Source organism: Mus musculus, chromosome 19 (genome assembly GCF_000001635.26).
Source record: "Mus musculus strain C57BL/6J chromosome 19, GRCm38.p6 C57BL/6J".
Classification (NCBI taxonomy): domain Eukaryota; kingdom Metazoa; phylum Chordata; class Mammalia; order Rodentia; family Muridae; genus Mus; species Mus musculus.
Genome location: NC_000085.6, coordinates 30,589,339 through 30,610,462, shown reverse-complemented (window position 1 = coordinate 30,610,462; position 21,124 = coordinate 30,589,339). Strand labels below are relative to the sequence as shown.

At 40.0% G+C, this 21,124-nt stretch overlaps 1 protein-coding gene across 3 annotated transcripts in view; it reads left to right on the top strand.

The window, feature by feature from the left end:
- Nucleotides 1–21,124, top strand: part of Prkg1 (protein kinase, cGMP-dependent, type I) — a 1,200,782-nt gene that overhangs the window by 1,154,806 nt on the left and 24,852 nt on the right. For all 3 annotated transcript variants that reach the window (NM_001013833.3, NM_011160.3, XM_006526768.4), the window contains 2 exons: nt 15,382–15,521; nt 17,526–17,615. In NM_001013833.3, coding sequence (NP_001013855.1) covers nt 15,382–15,521; nt 17,526–17,615 — 230 coding nt within the window. The remainder of the gene's footprint in view (nt 1–15,381; nt 15,522–17,525; nt 17,616–21,124) is intronic.

Below are 21,124 nucleotides of genomic sequence, written 5' to 3'. Positions count from 1 at the left end.
AGACTTTTTTGTTCAGTTCTGAGCCCCATTTTTTAATGGGGTTATTTGATTTTCTGAAGTCCACCTTCTTGAGTTCTTTATATATGTTGGATATTAGTCCCCTATCTGATTTAGGATAGGTAAAGATCCTTTCCCAATCTGTTGGTGGTCTTTTTGTCTTATTGACGGTGTCTTTTGCCTTGCAGAAACTTTGGAGTTTCATTAGGTCCCATTTGTCAATTCTCGATCTTACAGCACAAGCCATTGCTGTTCTGTTCAGGAATTTTTCCCCTGTGCCCATATCTTCAAGGCTTTTCCCCACTTTCTCCTCTATAAGTTTCAGTGTCTCTGGTTTTATGTGAAGTTCCTTGATCCACTTAGATTTGACCTTAGTAAAAGGAGATAAGTATGGATCGATTCGCATTCTTCTACACGATAACAACCAGTTGTGCCAGCACCAATTGTTGAAAATGCTGTCTTTCTTCCACTGGATGGTTTTAGCTCCCTTGTCGAAGATCAAGTGACCATAGGTGTGTGGGTTCATTTCTGGTTCTTCAATTCTATTCCATTGGTCTACTTGTCTGTCTCTATACCAGTACCATGCAGTTTTTATCACAATTGCTCTGTAGTAAAGCTTTAGGTCTGGCATGGTGATTCCGCCAGAAGTTCTTTTATCCTTGAGAAGACTTTTTGCTATCCTAGGTTTTTTGTTATTCCAGACAAATTTGCAAATTGCTCCTTCCAATTCGTTGAAGAATTGAGTTGGAATTTTGATGGGGATTGCATTGAATCTGTAGATTGCTTTTGGCAAGATAGCCATTTTTACAATGTTGATCCTGCCAATCCATGAGCATGGGAGATCTTTCCATCTTCTGAGATCTTCCTTAATTTCTTTCTTCAGAGATTTGAAGTTTTTATCATACAGATCTTTCACTTCCTTAGTTAGAGTCACGCCAAGATATTTTATATTATTTGTGACTATTGAGAAGGGTGTTGTTTCCCTAATTTCTTTCTCAGCCTGTTTATTCTTTGTATAGAGAAAGGCCATTGACTTGTTTGAGTTTATTTTATATCCAGCTACTTCACCGAAGCTGTTTATCAGGTTTAGGAGTTCTCTGGTAGAATTTTTAGGGTCACTTATATATACTATCATATCATCTGCAAAAAGTGATATTTTGACTTCCTCTTTTCCAATTTGTATCCCCTTGATCTCCTTTTGTTGTCGAATTGCTCTGGCTAATACTTCAAGTACTATGTTGAAAAGGTAGGGAGAAAGTGGGCAGCCTTGTCTAGTCCCTGATTTTAGTGGGATTGCTTCCAGCTTCTCTCCATTTACTTTGATGTTGGCTACTGGTTTGCTGTAGATTGCTTTTATCATGTTTAGGTATGGGCCTTGAATTCCTGATCTTTCCAAAACTTTTATCATGAATGGGTGTTGGATCTTGTCAAATGCTTTTTCTGCATCTAACGAGATGATCATGTGGTTTTTGTCTTTGAGTTTGTTTATATAATGGATTACATTGATGGATTTTCGTATATTAAACCATCCCTGCATCCCTGGAATAAAACCTACTTGGTCAGGATGGATGATTGCTTTAATGTGTTCTTGGATTCGGTTAGCGAGAATTTTATTGAGGATTTTTGCATCGATATTCATAAGAGAAATTGGTCTGAAGTTCTCTATCTTTGTTGGATCTTTCTGTGGTTTAGGTATCAGAGTAATAGTGGCTACATAAAATGAGTTGGGTAGAGTACCTTCTACTTCTATTTTGTGAAATAGTTTGTGCAGAATTGGAATTAGATCTTCTTTGAAGGTCTGATAGAACTCTGCACTAAACCCATCTGGTCCTGGGCTTTTTTTGGTTGGGAGACTATTAATAACTGCTTCTATTTCTTTGGGTGATATGGGACTGTTTAGATGGTCAACTTGATCCTGATTCAACTTTGGTACCTGGTATCTGTCCAGAAATTTGTCCATTTCGTCCAGGTTTTCCAGTTTTGTTGAGTATAGCCTTTTGTAGAAGGATCTGATGGTGTTTTGGATTTCTTCAGGATCTGTTGTTATGTCTCCCTTTTCATTTCTGATTTTGTTAATTAGGATTTTGTCCCTGTGCCCTTTAGTGAGTCTAGCTAAGGGTTTATCTATCTTGTTGATTTTCTCAAAGAACCAACTCCTCGTTTGGTTAATTCTTTGAATGGTTCTTCTTGTTTCCACTTGGTTGATTTCACCCCTGAGTTTGATTATTTCCTGCCGTCTACTCCTCTTGGGTGAATTTGCTTCCTTTTTTTCTAGGGCTTTTAGATGTGTTGTCAAGCTGCTAGTATGTGCTGTCTCCCGTTTCTTCTTGGAGGCACTCAGAGCTATGAGTTTCCCTCTTAGAAATGCTTTCATTGTGTCCCATAGGTTTGGGTACGTTGTGGCTTCATTTTCATTAAACTCTAAAAAGTCTTTAATTTCTTTCTTTATTCCTTCCTTGACCAAGGTATCATTGAGAAGAGTGTTATTCAGTTTCCACGTGAATGTTGGCTTTCCATTATTTATGTTGTTATTGAAGATCAGTCTTAGGCCATGGTGGTCTGATAGGATACATGGGACAATTTCAATATTTTTGTATCTATTGAGGCCTGTTTTGTGACCAATTATATGGTCAATTTTGGAGAAGGTCCCGTGAGGTGCTGAGAAGAAGGTATATCCTTTTGTTTTAGGATAAAATGTTCTGTAGATATCTGTCAGGTCCATTTGTTTCATAACTTCTGTTAGTTTCACTGTGTCCCTGTTTAGTTTCTGTTTCCACGATCTGTCCTTTGAAGAAAGTGGTGTGTTGAAGTCTCCCACTATTATTGTGTGAGGTGCAATGTATGCTTTGAGCTTTACTAAAGTGTCTCTAATGAATGTGGCTGCCCTTGCATTTGGTGCGTAGATATTCAGAATTGAGAGTTCCTCTTGGAGGATTTTACCTTTGATGAGTATGAAGTGTCCCTCCTTGTCTTTTTTGATAACTTTGGGTTGGAAGTCGATTTTATCCGATATTAAAATGGCTACTCCAGCTTGTTTCTTCCGTCCATTTGCTTGGAAAATTGTTTTCCAGCCTTTCACTCTGAGGTAGTGTCTGTCTTTTTCCCTGAGATGGGTTTCCTGTAAGCAGCAGAATGTTGGGTCCTGTTTGTGTAGCCAGTCTGTTAGTCTATGTCTTTTTATTGGGGAATTGAGTCCATTGATATTAAGAGATATTAAGGAAAAGTAATTGTTGCTCCCTTTTATTTTTGTTGTTAGAGTTGGCATTCTGTTCTTGTGGCTGTCTTCTTTTTGGTTTGTTGAATGATTACTTTCTTGGTTGTTCTAGGGCGTGATTTCCGTCCTTGTATTGCTTCTTTTCTGTTATTATCCTTTGAAGGGCTGGATTCGTGGAAAGATATTGTGTGAATTTGGTTTTGTCGTGGAATACTTTGGTTTCTCCATCTATGGTAATTGAGAGTTTGGCCGGGTATAGTAGCCTGGGCTGGCATTTGTGTTCTCTTAGTGTCTGTATAACATCTGTCCAGGCTCTTCTGGCTTTCATAGTCTCTGGTGAAAAGTCTGGTGTAATTCTGATAGGCCTTCCTTTATATGTTACTTGACCTTTCTCCCTTACTGCTTTTAATATTCTATCTTTATTTAGTGCATTTGTTGTTCTGATTATTATGTGTCGGGAGGAATTTCTTTTCTGGTCCAGTCTATTTGGAGTTCTGTAGGCTTCTTGTATGATCATGGGCATCTCTTTTTTTATGTTTGGGAAGTTTTCTTCTATTATTTTGTTGAAGATATTAGCTGGCCCTTTAAGTTGAAAATCTTCATTCTCATCAATTCCTATTATCCGTAGGTTTGGTCTTCTCATTGTGTCCTGGATTACCTGGATGTTTTGAGTTAGGATCCTTTTGCATTTTGTATTTTCTTTGACTGTTGTGTCGATGTTCTCTATGGAATCTTCTGCACCTGAGATTCTCTCTTCCATTTCTTGTATTCTGTTGCTGATGCTCGCATCTATGGTTCCAGATCTCTTTCCTAGGGTTTCTATCTCCAGCGTTGCCTCGCTTTGGGTTTTCTTTATTGTGTCTACTTCCCCTTTTAGTTCTAGTATGGTTTTGTTCATTTCCATCACCTGTTTGGATGTGTTTTCCTGTTTTTCTTTAATGATTTCTACCTGTTTGGCTGTGTTTTCCTGCTTTTCTTTAAGGGCCTGTAACTCTTTAGCAGTGCTCTCCTGTAATTCTTTAAGTGACTTATGAAAGTCCTTCTTGATGTCCTCTATCATCATCATGAGAAATGTTTTTAAATCTGGGTCTAGATTTTCGGTTGTGTTGGGGTGCCCAGGACTAGGTGGGGTGGGAGTGCTGCGTTCTGATGATGGTGAGTGGTCTTGATTTCTGTTAGTAGGATTCTTACGTTTGCCTTTCGCCATCTGGTAATCTCTGAAGCTAGCTGTTTTAGTTGTCACTGTTAAGAGCTTGTTCTTCAGGTGACTCTGTTAGCCTCTATAAGCAGACCTGGAGGGTAGCACTCTCCTTAGTTTCAGTGGGCAGAGTATTCTCTGCAGGCAAGCTCTCTTCTTGCAAGGCAGGTACCCAGATATCTGGTGTTCGAACCAGACTCCTGGCAGAAGTTGTGTTCCACTCACTAGAGGTCTTAGGATCTCGTGTGGAATCCTGTGTGGGCCCTTGCGGGTGTCAGGCGACTCTGCTGGCAAGGTAGCCCGGGGCTCGAGTGGAGTGGAAGGGGTTTGTGCCCCAGATCAAGCCCGGGTAGCCTGCTTCCCTATGTACCGCAGTCTCAGGTTCCGTGCGATTGGATTGGGGCAGGCGCTGTGTTCCACTCACCAGAGGTCTTAGGGTCCCGTGGGGAGTCCCGTGTGGGCCCTTGCGGGTGTTGGGCAAGACTCTGCTGGCAAGGTAGCCCGGGGGTCGAGTCTCGAGTTGAGCGGAAGGGACTTGTGCCCCAGATCAGGCCCTGGTAGCCTGCTTCCCTATGTACTGCAGTCTCAGGTTCCGCGCGATTGGATTGGGGCAGGCGCTGTGTTCCACTCACCAGAGGCCTTAGGGTCCCGTGGGGAGTCCCGTGTGGGCCCTTGCGGGTGTTGGGCAAGACTCTGCTGGCAAGGTAGCCCGGGGCGTGTCTAATTTTTAATGCTAATACCATGCTGGTTTTATTACTGTTGTTCTGTAGTATGACTTAAATCAGGGGTGCGATACCCCCAGTGTTATTTTTGCAGAGGATTGGTTTTGGCTATCCATGATCTTCTGTGCTTCCAGATGAATTTTAGGGTTGCCTTTTCTAGTTCTGTGAAGAATATCATTTGAATTTTGATTGAAATTGCATTGAATCTGTAAATCACTGTTAGAAATGTGGCTGTTTTTACTTTATTGACTGTGCTGATTGACAGCATAAGTGTTCTTTCCATGGAGTGTCATCCTCTATTACATCACTTTCCTTCCTTCCCTCCCTCCAGCACTTCCCAAGAACCCTTCCCTTGAGCCCCTCCCCCTCTGGCTCATGGTCAAACTGAGCCTTTTTTTTTTCTTTCATTATTGTTATGTAATATCTATGTACATATGCAGAAAGGCTACTAATTTTTATGTGCTGATTATGCACAAATATACAAATACAACCTGATATTCCAATTTGTTGCATATGTGTGTGTGTGTGTGTGTGTGTGCGTGTGTGCGTGTGTGTGTGTGTGTGGTTTATGGCTTCAGAGCTGAGCATTTTGTAGTGTCTAACCAATAATGAAGGCTCATCCATGGGAGTTGCCTATAGTTCTTTTTCTAGGGGTAGATCCCTGTAGAATTCTTTCTGCCTTCTCTGTGGGCATGTCGGGACTATTGCCATTGTTACTGTCCCTTTATTCAGCTGTTTCTTGGAGACACTGTTTAACAACTCCCCCCTTTTTATTTTTGTCTCTTACAATCTTTACACCCTCTCTTCTGCAATGTTTCCTAAGCATGAACTGTAGTGTAGATCTATCAATTGGGGTTGGGATTCCCAATATCCATTAATTCTTCCTTGGCTAAGTTTATTCTTGTCTATCTTTTTGAAGCCACTATGAATAGGATTATTTGTCTCATGTCTTTCTTTCTGTTTTTGTTACACAGATAGGCTTCTAACTGTTATGTGCTGATTCTGTATTCTGCCTCTTGGCTTAATGTATACATCAGTTAAGGAAGTTCTAGTGGGGTCCTTTTGGGTCTCATGTACAGGATTGTATTACCTGCCATAAGGACCGTGTGTGTGTGTGTGTGTGTGTGTGTGTGTGTGTGTGTGTGTTTCTTGTCTTATCACTTTAGTTAGGTCTTCAATAACTGAACTTAGTAAGAGAAAGTAGGCATTTGTGTCTTGTTCCTGATTTTAGTGGAATGCTCTTACAGGTGTATTAATACAGTCTTTATTGTGTTGAGATAGGGTTTTTTTTTTTCATTCAGTGTTTAATTCAAGATTTTTACCATGAAAGAATGTTAGTCTTATCGAATTTCTTTTCCGTATGTATTGTTTTGATCACATGGTTTCCAGGTTTGAGACTGTTAGAGTGTTGTTCTACTGTTTTTGATTTTCTCTGTTGAACCATCATTATAAACTAATAAAACTCTATTGGTTCTGGTGAGTAATCTTTTGGTATAAAGTTGAGTTCAGCTTTATAAGAATGTTTGCTTCCATGATTGATGTGACTATTGTTCTGTAATAAACATTCACTCTCATTCTGTCTCTCTTTCTCTGCATTCTCTCCCCCTCTCTCCTGTTTCTCCTCTCTTCCTGTCCTCCCCAAACACACCTCTCTCCCTTTCTTCACCTTTCTCTCTTCCCTCCCCCTCCCTCCATTTCTTTCTTGGTGGTCTCTTGTCTGGTTTTGACAAGAGTATAATAGTGACTTCATTAAATGTGGTTTACACCATTCCTGCCTTTATGCTTCATGGAGTAGTCTGTGCAGCATTTGTATCAGATCTGAAGGTCTGGTGGATTCAGTCACGAGTCCATCTGAGTCTATCTTTTCGTACATGGGGACAGGGAGCAATACACTTTATTACTGCTTCAATCTTACAGCTTGCTATAAATCCCGGCTTACTTTACAAAGGTCCGCGGGCTTATTATAATACAGGTTTTCCAAGTATGCCTTAATAGTTCTCCAAATTTTGCTGGAATTTCCCCCCTTCCCATCTATAATTTTCTTTATTTGACTCTTCTTTGTTTCTTTGGTTCAAGTTGGCTCAGGGTTTACAGTGAATCGGTTCTTTGTACTATTCGCCCTTTGCATTGTTCTTGTTATTGCCATTTAATCCCTGTCAGCCACTGTCATCATTACTTTCTGTCTGCTGATTTGGGGTAGCCTTGCCCTTGGGTTCATCAGGGAACCCCTGAGATTTCTTGTTCTGTTATTTTGGGGAGGGGGTGGGTCTTGTTTTTAGGTTTTTCATGCAGAAGGTTTGTATTATATTCTTCCCCTTCCTGGATACATATTCCCTCCCTACCCACCCCACGTCAAAACACATTCCTTCTCCCAAACTTCCTACCCCCTAAAAACCATACAAACAAAGAAAACATGGAGCCCAAGCATGAGGCCTGCCTTACAAGTATGACTTGTTTATTTTCACGGTTATTACCAAAGGAGGTTCTTTGATAAGGAGGATACCGGTCCTTGACATAGCTAACTGTTTTCTCCACTGCCTCTAGATCTGGCTGTTTAATGTAGGTGTTTATAGCTATAACTTCCCTAGAGAAGTTTTCATCATATCTCACAAGTTCTGTCCAGTTGTCTTATCCATTGCAGTCACTTAGAAGAAATTTTTTTATTTCTTTTGCTGATTTATTTTTCAGTGACCCATTCATTCATTCATTCATTCACCATTCAATAGTGTGTTATTCAATACAATGAGTTTGTGTAGGTTCTTTAGTCTCTCTTTGTGTGGATTTGTAGGTTTTTTCCCACTGCTATTAGACAATATCAGTCTAGTAATATTTCAGTCTTTTATGTGTAGTGGTGGTGGTTTCCTTGGCATGTAACTGATGTTTCTCTCTGTAGCTTTCAGGATTCTTCCTTTGTTCTGTAAATTAGTTTAGCTGTAATATGATGTGAGGAAGGCTTTTACTGAGTCTTGTCTATCTAGTATTCTAAATCCCTCCCACTAGATTTAGAGAACTTCCTGCTGTAATGCTATTGAATATGTTTTCCATTCCTTTAGCTTGTATTTCTTCTTCTAGGATCATGATTTACAAATATGATATAAGTCCTATAGAATGACACATGCCTCTCTTCCCTCTTGAATTTATGCTTCTAATTTCTCTGCACACTGCTGTGGCTGCATTCCTATCTCACCTGCAGCATGAGGCTTACGTTGTTTCTTGAACATGTATGCAGCGGGCAGTGTCTGGCTGGCCTGGAAAGTGGTTAGTGGGGATTACTGGAAAATGGAGGTGAAAAAAATCCGATGCTTATACGTTTATGGGCTAATGGTTTGTTTGCGAGTGTTCCCGGTTGTTGATGGTTTTATTAAGGCCTTTAGATCACTTCACGACATCTGCTCTAAGGACTAAATGTAAATGGAGTGGAGTGAAACACTGTAGCAGTTTGGCACAGGGAATCTTCTGGCTTAGGTTGTGTTTCTCTCAGTGTGGGTATCTTGGACTTGCTTTTCTCTCTATCATAGAAAAATCATTTATTACTACAAGTTCATTAAATCGCCTCAATTTCTACTAAATGTGATTTATTTAAATCACACTATTGCAAGAGTGTTCCTAGTTCTTTTATCAAGCCACTTCTTCCCTGATTAAAACCAAACCAATTTTTAGAACAAAAACAAAACAAAAACCCAACTACTATGTTCTTCTATGCAATACAAGTTACTTGATTAAAATTTTGTGCTATTTTCTTAGAGGAAAAAAAAAAACCTGTTTCTATTTTGTACTCACTACAATTAAGGTGCCTCTGCCTATATGACCCTGTTTTAATGTTCTTGGAAGCGATTCAGGTGCTGAATGCAGTTGGAACTAATTACCTTTTTAAGTGTGGTTGAGACAACACACACACTGCTTGCTCATGGCCATGCCTTCCAGTGGCCTGTTCCCGCTTCCTTAAGTCGCACTGCTACTACTTCAGATATCTGCCCCCTTTCTCTGTCTGAAGCCATTCGTTGCCTCAGTTCATAGCCAGTGTTTGTATGATGTGGCTATTCGCACTTCCTTCCGGACATTCACTTTATTTAGAGAGTAAAGTCCTTGTGGTTTAAGCATCTGTGATCTTAAAAGTGGCTTCCCAAACTTTTTATCGTTGACTTTTACTTCTTTACTTAGCAGCACTGAGGTGGACTGGGACATGAAGAGGAAGAGATGCAAGTGAAATTCAGCTGTGGCATTGTCAGGGTTACAGACATAGACACTTAGCTCTGTGATGCCACCTCAAAAACTGAAGAGTTCCCTTTTCACACAGGGTTCTGACAGGCTTGTGTAGAACTAACTTACTGGCTCTGTACAGAAAAGAACTCAAGGACTATTGAGTTATGAAGTACAGTTATTTAGCAAGATGTTTCCAGTCTATATGTTAGTGTGAAAGTAAAGAGAAAGAATAGTATTCAGAGAAGACACAAACTGTACCCAATGTGAAGATGAGCTTCTCAAGGGAAGATTCTGCCTCATCTTTAAAAGAGTCACACACAAGATTCTGGTGAGATTTGATGCTATCATCTTCACAGGGTTGCTTAGAAACCTATGTGAGACCTCATTGTAGTTCCCATGCATTGGATAGCATTACAGCTGATCTTAGATCACAAGGGCTACAGGGGGAATTAAGATGTTTCTACTGTAAACAAAGGTTAGCCTTGTTTGAGATTCCCAGAAAATTTCCAAGGAAAGGAAAGAATCCGTACTTTTGGACATATTTAGTCAAGACCTAAGCCTGACTCATTGCTATTTCAACATAATTATACATGTGAAAGAAATGCTATCCCTGTATTGATAACTTTTCACAGCAAGCATTGTGCTGAAATTCTTGCTTCTCAGATGGTGAAAGGTTTCCAGAAGATTCTGGGGTGATATTCTCCTTTCATGTGCTCATGAGTTCCCTTGCCTCTCTGTCCTGCTCCAGTGTGGTACTCAGTCTGCAGTAGCACATATGCTCAGTGCTTTGACAAGAAGAGCTCATTAAAGCAAGGTATACATAAAACATTAAAATAATCACAGTTAATAGTCACCAAATGATAACTATAGTCCAGGCAATCGTATATCAATCTCCAAGGTCAGCTTGGTGAATTCCTCCTATTACGGAGATGAGAAAGCAAACAAAGATTTTGAAGAACTTCTACAAGAAGTTGAAATGCAATTGAGATGCAAACCAATGTTGTTAAATACAAGACTAGCTACCCTAAGTCTGATGTCTAAAGGGTTGGAGAGTCTACTAGGGAAGATAATTCTGACCAGACTTGGCCAATTAGGGCAGGGAGGAGGTTTAGACAAAAGGAAGGAGAAATATAAAGATACATTTCTTTCTTCTCCTTGCCCACTTTTATCTGAACTTAGCACTAATCCTTTATTTTGGTGGCTAGACTACAAGATAATAAAAGCCATCCTCCTCCTCCTCATCATCATCATCATCATCACCACCTCAAATTTTTACAAGTAGACTCTATAACTAATCAGGCACAGAAGAAATAAGGAAGACAAAGTTAACTTTGATTTAAAACGTTTTTGCATATGCCAGCAAGATTTTGCTGATAGGACCCTGTCATAGCTCTCTCTTGTGAGTCTATGCCAATGCCTGGCAAATACAGAAGTGGATGCTCACAGTCATCTATTGGATGGATCACAGGGCCCCTAATGAAGGAGTTAGAGAAAGTACCCAAGGAGCTAAAGGGGTCTGCAACCCTATAGGAGGAACAACGATATGAACTAACCAGTACCGCCAAGAGCTGTCTCTCTAGTTGCATATGTAGCAGAGGATGGCCTAGTCAGCCATCAATGGGAGGAGAGGCCCTAGGTCCTGTGAAGGTTCTATGCCCCAGTACAGGGGAATGCCAGGGCCAGGAAGCAGGTGTGGGTGGGTTGGGGAGCAGGGCAGGGGGGAAGGTGTAAGGGGCTTTGGGGATAACATTTGAAGTGTAAATGAAGAAAATAATAGAAAGAAGGAAAGAAGGAAAGAAGGAAAGAAGGAAAGAAAGAAAGAAAGAAAGAAAGAAAGAAAGAAAGAAAGAAAGAAAGAAAGAAAGAAAGAAAGAAAGAAAGAAAGACGGCAAAAAAAAACAACAAAAAACCTTTTGTGCATCAAATTTAACCCATATTAAGTATATTACCTTAGGCTTATCAAATGCAGTTCAGATTGAAAAAGAATAAATTATAGCAAATCCTTAAAGAAATGAATAGCATGCAGTTGCTCAAAACTTGCATAGATGTGTGTGTTCCATGGCTGTGTAGTATATTGTTTCTCATTGTTTTTGTAGGCATTGAATAGGACCAGGATTGCTTTGAGTGCATTATTCAATAATAAAAAATACTTATTAAAATTAAAAGGGGTTTTAAAGTAACTGTGAATTGAACCTGGGGACTCACATATGCTAGGCAAGCTCACTACTACTGAGATATAGTCCCAGCTCTTAGAAAATTTGTAAATTATTTCCACAACTCATAAAAGTAAAATACATTAATTCTATAAATACTTAACAGCCCAAAAGTTTTAAGAAAGTATTAACTAAAAATATCCATAAAGGAGAAATTATTGTGAACATGTTGATGACCTTTAGCTTGTCCTTTCATTAAAAAAAACGTCTAGATAGCTGGGCAGTGGTGGCGCACGCCTTTAATCCCAGCACTTGGGAGGCAGAGGCAGGCGGATTCCTGAGTTCAAGGCCAGCCTGGTCTACAGAGTGAGTTCCAGGACATCCAGGGCTATACAGAGAAACCCTGTCTCGAAAAACAAACAAACAAAAAAAAAAAAGTCTAGATAAATATATAGGTAGGCATATGCTCATTTGCATATATATCATGGGATCATAAAATATATACTGCCTTACAACTAATACTGTTTATTCATGTATTTTAATTATTATTCTAATATAAATTTTACAGCTGTATGACATGGACATCGCTTAACTATTTTTTTCCTGAGCTCCTATTGACAGACATCCAGACTGTTTCTGGGTTTTCTAATAGAGATGATGTCGACTGAAAGATCCATGAACAGTCTTTGGAAAGTTGTGGATTTTCCAGCAGGGATGTTGTGAACACATTAGTTGGATGTTGTTCAGGGAATTAACCTAAGCAGGAGACTCCCTGTGTTGTGTTAGCTTACAGTGGTAATTCTTAGGCACTCTCACTTCCTAGGTTAAGAATCTGGAATTCAGGGCTGGACAGATGGCTCAGCAGTTGAGGAGCACAAACTGCTCTTTCAGAGGACCTGAGTTTGATCGCACCACCTACATTAGTTGTGGCGTGTAGCTTACAACCACCTGCAACTTCAACTCCGAAGATCAAATACCTTTGTCCTCTGCATGGCTTCTGTAGACACCCACACGCACATGCACAGACATAAACATATATGCATAATTAAAAATAACAAGCCTTTAAAGAAAAGATGCTGGAATTCAATTTACTTCTCGTGAAGTCAGCCTCCACCCCATTTTCATTAGCTACTTCCTATCCACTTTAGCTTCTTTGGTGACCCAAGTAACCACTATGTCCTGAGCCTACTAGGGTAGTAACCCAGTTTTTTTTCTTTCCTTTTCATTTGCTTATTTTTATTTTGTATGTATGCATGTGTGTACGTGGAAGGGTCTGCATACCATGGCACATATGTAGAGATCAAAAGGCAACGTTCAGAAGTCAGTTGTCGGGCTGGTGAGATGGCTCAGTGGGTAAGAGCACCCGACTGCTCTTCCGAAGGTCCAGAGTTCAAATCCCAGCAACCACATGGTGGCTCACAACCATCTGTAACAAGATCTGACTCCCTCTTCTGGTGTGTCTGAAGACAGCTACAGTGTACGTACATATAATAATAAATAAATCTTTAAAAAAAAAAAAAAGAAGTCAGTTGTCACCCTCCCACCACGTATGTGGTTTCTAAGGACTGTACTCAAGCTTTCCGGATGGGTAGAAAGCACCTTCACCTGATGAGCCATCTCACTATCCCAAGCAACAAGGCTCTGATTGGTCCCTGCTGTTGGTGACATCACCAGTATTGAGTAGTGAAGACACACACCAATAAATACATGGTTCAATTTTTCACATAAAATCAGAGTTGGCATATCCCACTGAACTCAGATGTGTAAACATCCATCCTTATACCTTCATTACGTTTCATATCCAGGTGAAGAAAGTCTGTGTATACTTACAGTGCCTTGGCTCCAAATGTCCTGAATATGAACCCAGTTCTGCCAGTTGGTAGTTCAGTGAACTTAGATCATTCCTGTGTGTACATAGTTTTAGCTTTGGTTTTACCAGTTTACCTGATTAGTTCTGTTAAATCCACTGGTGCCAAGTGTAATTTTGTGAAAAGACAGAATTTTTTAAAGCAACGTTTGATTGTCCCTACTTCATATAAACTGCCATACAGGGTAGGAAGAATAATGGGAAGGCCTTTACGAGCATAGGGTGTGCTAGGGTGGTGAGGTGGGAGTGGGAGAGTGGGTGGGGGGCATCCTCATAGAGTCAGGGGGAGATGGATGGGATGGGGGATTTGCAGAGGGGAAACTGGGAAGGGGGACAACATTTGAGATGTAAATAAATAAAATAACCAATAAAAATGCTTAGTCAATAACACAACCTCCTTTAGGATCACAGTAATTCTACAGCAATTGCTGCTATTGTGTTTGGCAAGAGTTAGGGCTTGCAGCAGTTATGCAACCAAGACAGGTCAGAATTAGAACCTTAACCCATGACTCTCAGTGCCGATCTCTTTTTCTACCCTGTAAAGAAATGAAAAATCAGCGTTATCAATAAAGAAAACAATGTTTACGCTTGATATCTGAGCTACACGGGATTCTCTTTGTGATGTGAATAAGACTACATTTTCTCTCTTCTTGGAAAGTTTAGAATTTTATTCTTCTCATAACAGCTCGGCTGTCATTCTATCTTCTTGGTCTGTCCAGATTCCCTTTAGAAGTGAGTTCCTACATTTTTTTTTTATTATGAACTACAACTGAAGTCATTTGTACTCTAGCAATCTATCGTTTTAAGGAGTTTCACAAAGAGGCAAACTTGGGGGTCTTTGGCTGTTGTAACTGTTTTCACGGTATGCTTCCCCCCCCCCTATAACTGGTCACATAGATTCACAAACACAAACCGCACTGTTTGCTGTGTCTGCTGGTTTCCTAACATATTAACCCTTCTCAGACTGAATTCATACACGCATTGTATACAGACAAGGCACACTGAACAGCAATAACTCACTAACCCTGTAGATGACGAAGCAAAGGATCAGAGCTCCAGAAGGCGTGAGCAATGCTTCAGCCAAGACTTGCCATGTGATTTCTCGGCAGCTTTATTTGGGTCTGAATAATGTTGCTGGTGAGGATTGCTGTGCTCCAGAACACTCAATGAGCCCCCCCTTGACTACTGTTAACTGACCATCTCCATCATGGCCCTTCCTCGCCTTATTAGTCTCCTTGCTGAATCTCTTGTAAGCAAGAACACACACCTGTAGCCCACATAAGAGGTGTTAGAGGAGCCCAGCCTCCTCCATAGGCACAGGGCAGCCATATGGGCTGAATGACATGCAAGCTCACTATGTTGCTCTTCAGTGGACACAACCAAGGAGGAATATTTAAAATCAAAGATTAGTGCCACCAAGCTTGATGGAAGACAGGAAAGGTGGTTTTCAAAAATCGGGGTGGGGGAAACTTTGTTTTATATATTAACTGGAGGCAAGGAAAAGATTGCAAAATAAAATGGATAATAGAAATTATAACACATGCCTCTCCAGCCGCAGCAAGAACCAGGGTTAATTGCTCAGCCTAACCCTGGAAATGTGTGTGAATGAGGATGGTAAAAAGGATAAAGTCCCAGGTGATCACATGATCACTCTTTGCCACCAGCATATGAAATAGATTTGAAAAGAGAATTAGACAGTTTTTGATAGAGAACAACTTGGTATTAGACTCAGACACATTATATGAAATAAAATGAACACGAATTCTTCAAATTCCTGTGGGCACAAAATTAATTTGGGATGTAGTTAGTTGAAAGTCATATGATCTAGCAGAGTGAGATTTGAGGATGGTTGTATCCTGTGGTTTGAAAACTGCCCTTCTAACAAGCATATCCCCCCTGTGTGACTTGGGTGGCAGTTGTGGCTCATTTGAGTCCTCTATGAATCCGTTAGTTTTAGGACAATAACACAGTCTGGTGTATTAAGCCTGAAGGTTCTCACTCATGTGTCCCTTCTGCCTGTCTTTAAGGTCCAGTTGAAAAGTGAAGAATCCAAAACATTTGCAATGAAGATCCTCAAGAAACGCCACATTGTGGACACCAGACAGCAGGAGCACATCCGCTCAGAGAAGCAGATCATGCAGGGGGCTCATTCTGACTTCATTGTGAGGTAAAGGCACACCCCTGAGAGTGGATGTGCCAGCTCCACAGGGCAAATCAACTGTGGCTCTCTCTTTCCTGGTGTTCACCCTTAGTATATTTGTTTCACACTCACACATGCACACACACACACTACACATACAAACTTGAGAAAATTGGTTTCCTAAGAATAAAAAGATTGACTATATTTTTTAAAAGAATCATATTCTTATGTTTCTCAAAAAGGATACTTTTCACAAAGTAGGTATCAACTTTTAGCATTTCATTTCTATCATAGCTTGAGAACACATGAAACAAATTCCAAAATCAGACTAGTTAGTGTTAATTTTTTGAAGAATTTATTTGTTTCTGTGTATGTATAGAGTCTACATGTATTCATGTGATGTGTACATACACGTGTGTGTGGGTGTACAGGTGAATACACACGTGTGTGAAAGCCAAAGACTGATTATGTGTCTTCTTCAGCCACTTGCCCCATATTTTTTGTGGCATGATCTCTCCCTGAACCAGGGGCTCACTCATTTCCTGGGCTGGCTGTCCAGTAAGCTCCAGCATTCTGCCTGTCTCCAACCACTGAGCACTAGGCTTATAGATGTTTTCTCTTCTCTTATTTTCTTTCCTTTCCTTTCCTTTCCTTTCCTTTCCTTTCCTTTCCCCTTTCCCCTTTCCCCTTTCCCCTTTCCCCTTTCCCCTTTCCCCTTTCCCCTTTCCCCTTTCCCCTTTCCCCTTTCCCCTTTCCCCTTTCCCCTTTCCCCTTTCCCCTTTCCCCTTTCCCCTTTCCCTTCCCTTTCCTTTTCTATTTTCTGAAATTACAGCTATCTGTGCACTTCAGCGTTTTCATAGCACTAATATGATGATAAGAGAGTTTTTATATGCAGGAGAAATGTTTATAGTTAATTTGCCAGTAACACTCATAAAATGTTAAGGTATAAATTTAGGTAACTATTCACAACCTATCGTTTTATGAAAAGCGATATACTTTCTATCTACATACTATGTGCTTGTGATCACTAAGTTTTGCTCAAGGCCATGACTGAAATATCAGCCAAATCAAGAAACTCTCATGTACACACCCATTTGGACTCATCCACTCTGGAAGCTTCTAGAACCATCGCTTATGAGAATTATCCTTGGGGACACTGGCTTCCTGTGGACATGAGTACCCTTCGTTCTCATTGCAAAATACCAAGACTAGCAAGTCAAAACACTGCAATCTGAGCACTTGTGTTTATGATAAGGACATCATAAATTATCTCTTTTGTCTATTTGAAATATTGAGTGCGATATTGTCAACTCTGCAAGTGGAACACCAGAACTTAGTCCTCCCGTGTCTCTGTAACTTTGTACTACAAATACGTGATACATGTGCTTAATACTCTGGTTTAACTTTTGTTTTTTTCAGTTGTGTTTTTCCCTTTTTTAAATATATTTTTATTAGATATTTTTATTTACATTTCAAATGTTATCCCATTTCCTGGTTTCCCCTCTGAAAACCTCCTATTCCCCCCCTTGCCCTGCTCACCAACCCACCCACTCCTGCTTCCCTGTCTTGGCATTCCCCTACACTGGGGCACTGAGCCATCACAGTACCAAGGGCATCTCCTTCCATTGATGTCCAACAAGATCATCCTCTGCTACATATGCAGCTGGAGCAATGGGTTCCTCCATGTGTACTCTTTAGTTGGTGGTTTAGTCCCTGGGAGCTCTGGGGTTACTGGTTGGTTCATACTATTGATCCTCTTATGGGTCTGCAAACCCCTTCAACTCCTTCAGTCCTTTCTCTACCTCCTCCATTGGGGTCCTTGTGCTCAGTCCAATGGTTAGCTGAGAGCATCCACCTCTGTATTAACAGTACATATATGCATTAAAACACCTTATTGTAGCATATACATTCATATATATGTACATATGTGTGTGTATATGCTTGTCAATTAAATAATTCACTAACCTTAGAAATGAATGTTTTAAAAGGTACTAATGTTCATTCCTTTGTTTCCTTGCTTACTGTTCGCAGGCTGTACAGGACATTTAAAGACAGCAAATACTTGTATATGTTGATGGAAGCGTGCCTGGGTGGAGAGCTCTGGACTATTCTCAGGGATAGGTAGGAGACTTAAATCTTTTCTGCCATGTTCCTGAAAACACAGTGACATGTGATGATCTACAAAAAGAATCCATTGTAAGCGCACATACAATGACCTTGGTATTTCACAAATGCTTCTATTTTCCATTGCAAACATGAGGCATCGCCAATAGCATATAGAATTTACCCTACGGTATACAAAATTTTGTAACTAATGGTATAGGTTGAGTCCACCTTATACATGATCAGCAGGACCGTATGTGCATCACCCAGGCCTTAGTGAGCTGTGAAGCTTGGAATCAGCCAGCTCTACACCTGGAGTTCCACACTGTGCTTTTAAGCCAGGCAATTGGGAGCAGCATCATAAGTGTAGTCAGGGTGACCTGTCACTTTAATTGCAGTACAGTTTTAGATGGTCACCCTCTCTACATTTCTCACTATCTTTCATAGCTCTGTTTTGAAAACCTACATGACTTCACTCCATTGTCTTTTAGAGGCTGGTGACTCTAAAGGGAAAAAAATAATCCACTTATTTGCTCCATTTCACATAGACAATTTGATTTGCCCTTCTGCCCTTCCTTGGGAGGTAAAGTTTGTCTAGAGGGTACACAGTTGTTTCTCTGAATTATTTTTTTTAATGTTTTCTTTCTTTTTCATGTCATTTCCATTTTTGGTTGTTGTGTTAAAGACAACTCTGTTTTCCTACAAATAGTTTTTGATCATTCAGAAGTCATTTTGTACCCCCACCCCATGTTAGTGATCCAACCTAAGTTCTTAACACTTGCCAAACAAATACTCTCCCACTGAGATATATCCCCTAATATTGGATTTTTGCAAAGGGTCTATGTATTTCAAGCTAGCTACCTTAGACCTTGTGACCCCTGTTCCTCTGCCTTCAGGGTGCTGGTGTGGTAGGTATGTGCTGTTGTCTTTTCACTTTTAGAGAACACATCCTTATAAAAAATTATTTTCTTATTTTTTTCCAGCCTTGCTTTCAAGTTCTTCTCTGCTGGATAACTATCACTCCCAAATTTAACTAGAAACAGCTCTGAGATTTCTGTGCATTATCTGAATTTTAAATAGTTGGGTTTGGTTTGGTTTGGTTTGGTTTTTGATAGCCCAGGTTGGAACAGGAGTTTCTTTACAAACTCTTGACTTCATTTCTTCTTCCTAATGCTACCCCTTTTGTGTCTTTGTATCTTCATACAGCCTATCCATTCAGGCCTTTGGTCCTACACACACACACACACACACACACACACACATATATATGTTAAATAGATCTCTTTCTGTTATGTTATAATCTAATATAGTAGTACTTTGATATGTTAACTACAGGTTAAAATGAAGCATACAAAGAACTTCTGTTGTTGATACAGGATCAGATCAACATCTGTACTAAGCTACCATATCACTGCATATTACTCTAGTATTGTTAATTAATAATGAGGCATGATTTTTGTGACAGGTGATAGCAGTCCTGGATATACTCTGATAAATAGGATAGATATGGTCCCACTCCTCAGAACTTGCTGACTTTTACAAAATGTTAATGTTTTGATCAGTGAATTAGCACCTAACAGTCTTCGTGTTGTTCTACATTTTCAATTCACTACTGTGTGTGAAAACTTTTCTCTATTTTCTGTTTATTAAAACAGGAGATTTGTAGGTAAGATTAAACATGAAAATATAATAAGCTGTACAGAAGAGGGACCAGCAATGCTCTCAGAGCTCTGTGAAATTGGTATTAAGTTCCTTTATTAGAACAATAATCATACCAACAGCACTAAAATTCAGCCTGCAATTGTAAGATTGTCCACTCATCAATGTTTTTTTCTCATGCCACTTGAGATTACAGTTTGGCTGGTCACGTGTGACAAACTGGGTTTCGGAGTAAGTTACACTCCAACTCGGCAGGATAACAATGGGCGACTGAAGAATTCGGTCCCCTTGGGAGAATTGGCTGGATAGGCAGTAACAGTGCAGATTCAGTCCTCTATCTCCAGGGGCTGTGTTCTGATCCTCCCTTTTCTGTTCCTTGTGTCATCCTTGAGTTCTGAGTACATGGTTGCTCTGTACCTCTGGGGAACTTGATATGCATGACTGAGCTTAATGTAGAAAAACAAAGGCTGCTTAGTTCTCTGATATATTCTAAAAATGTGAAGCCCCACATTAAAACTATGGGACCATTACATGGAAAGCTATTATAAATATATAGACTTGAACCCATTTCCCTCACTCACCCTCCTTCTTCTGTGTACATCTATAATCTTATATATAATCTTACTCTCTTATTCTACATATATTTATTTTACCTCCTCAATAAAATGCTGGGAGCCCTGTCTGTTAGCTCATTCCTGTAACCCCAGCTTCTCAGGAGGCTGAAGGGAGAATTCCAAAGCTCAAGGTCACTGTAGGCAATCTTAATGAGAACTTGTCTCAAATATTAAAACAATAAAAAATAGCTTTGGATGTAGCTCAGTGGAGGAGCACTTGCATAGCATGTAAAGATCTCTGATTTCAAATCTTATGATGAAAAAATAATAATAATGAGAAAACAAACAGAAAACAACTTGGTCAGTTTGTTCCCTTGTCCTCTGTGTCCAAGGAAAGCAGAGGTAAGGAAAACCCTTCATTACTTGTATACAAGATGTGTATATGAGACTATTGGAAAGTAGGCTCGTGTGACATTCTTTACTGACAGGAGCCTTGGAGCTTTAGCACAGAAAGTCCCTGAGACCAATTTGGGTATCCGCTTCCTTTAACTGTGGGCTGTGATGATGATCTCCTGCCTTTCCAGTTGTTTTCATCAGCACAGAGAAGGAGCACAAAGCAGTGATGTTGTTGTTGCTGCTGCTGCTGCTGCTGATGTCAATGAGAAAAAAACCCTGGGGAAACAATTCCATGTTTAAGAGCAAGGATAAGAACCCAAGTTGAAACCCCAGGATCCCATAAAAAGCTAGGCATGGTTAAATGTGTCTGAAACCCCAGTGCTTGGGTGAAGTAGGAATAACAGGATCACTGGAACTTTCTGGTCACTTGCCTCAGTTCGATTTCAGAGAGACCCCACCTCAGGAAATAGAGTGACAGAGCAGGATGCACAACTTCTGCATGCACATCGGTGTGTATGCACCAAGGCACACACATGTACACATGTCATATACATATACTACATGTTTGCATACACACAAACACATACAGAGAAAGGCAGAGAGAGGGGGAAGAGAGAGAGAAGGGGAGAGGGAGAGGGAGAAATGAGAATAAAGTAGATGTTACATGCAGGCAAGATTTGAGGACTATTAAATAGACCTAAGCTAAACACTGGAGTATTGTTTATGCCTCACATTTCCCAGGTTTATTCTTTAGTAGCTATTATAATTTATCATCTAGTCCATGATAATTTTTTCTTCCAAAAGTTCTATTTTGTTCTTTGAGATAAGATAACTGCAAATTATATCTTATTCACTTTCCCTCTGTCACCTAAAAAATTCATAACTCCTGAAACTTTTTAAAATATAATTAGCTAATAT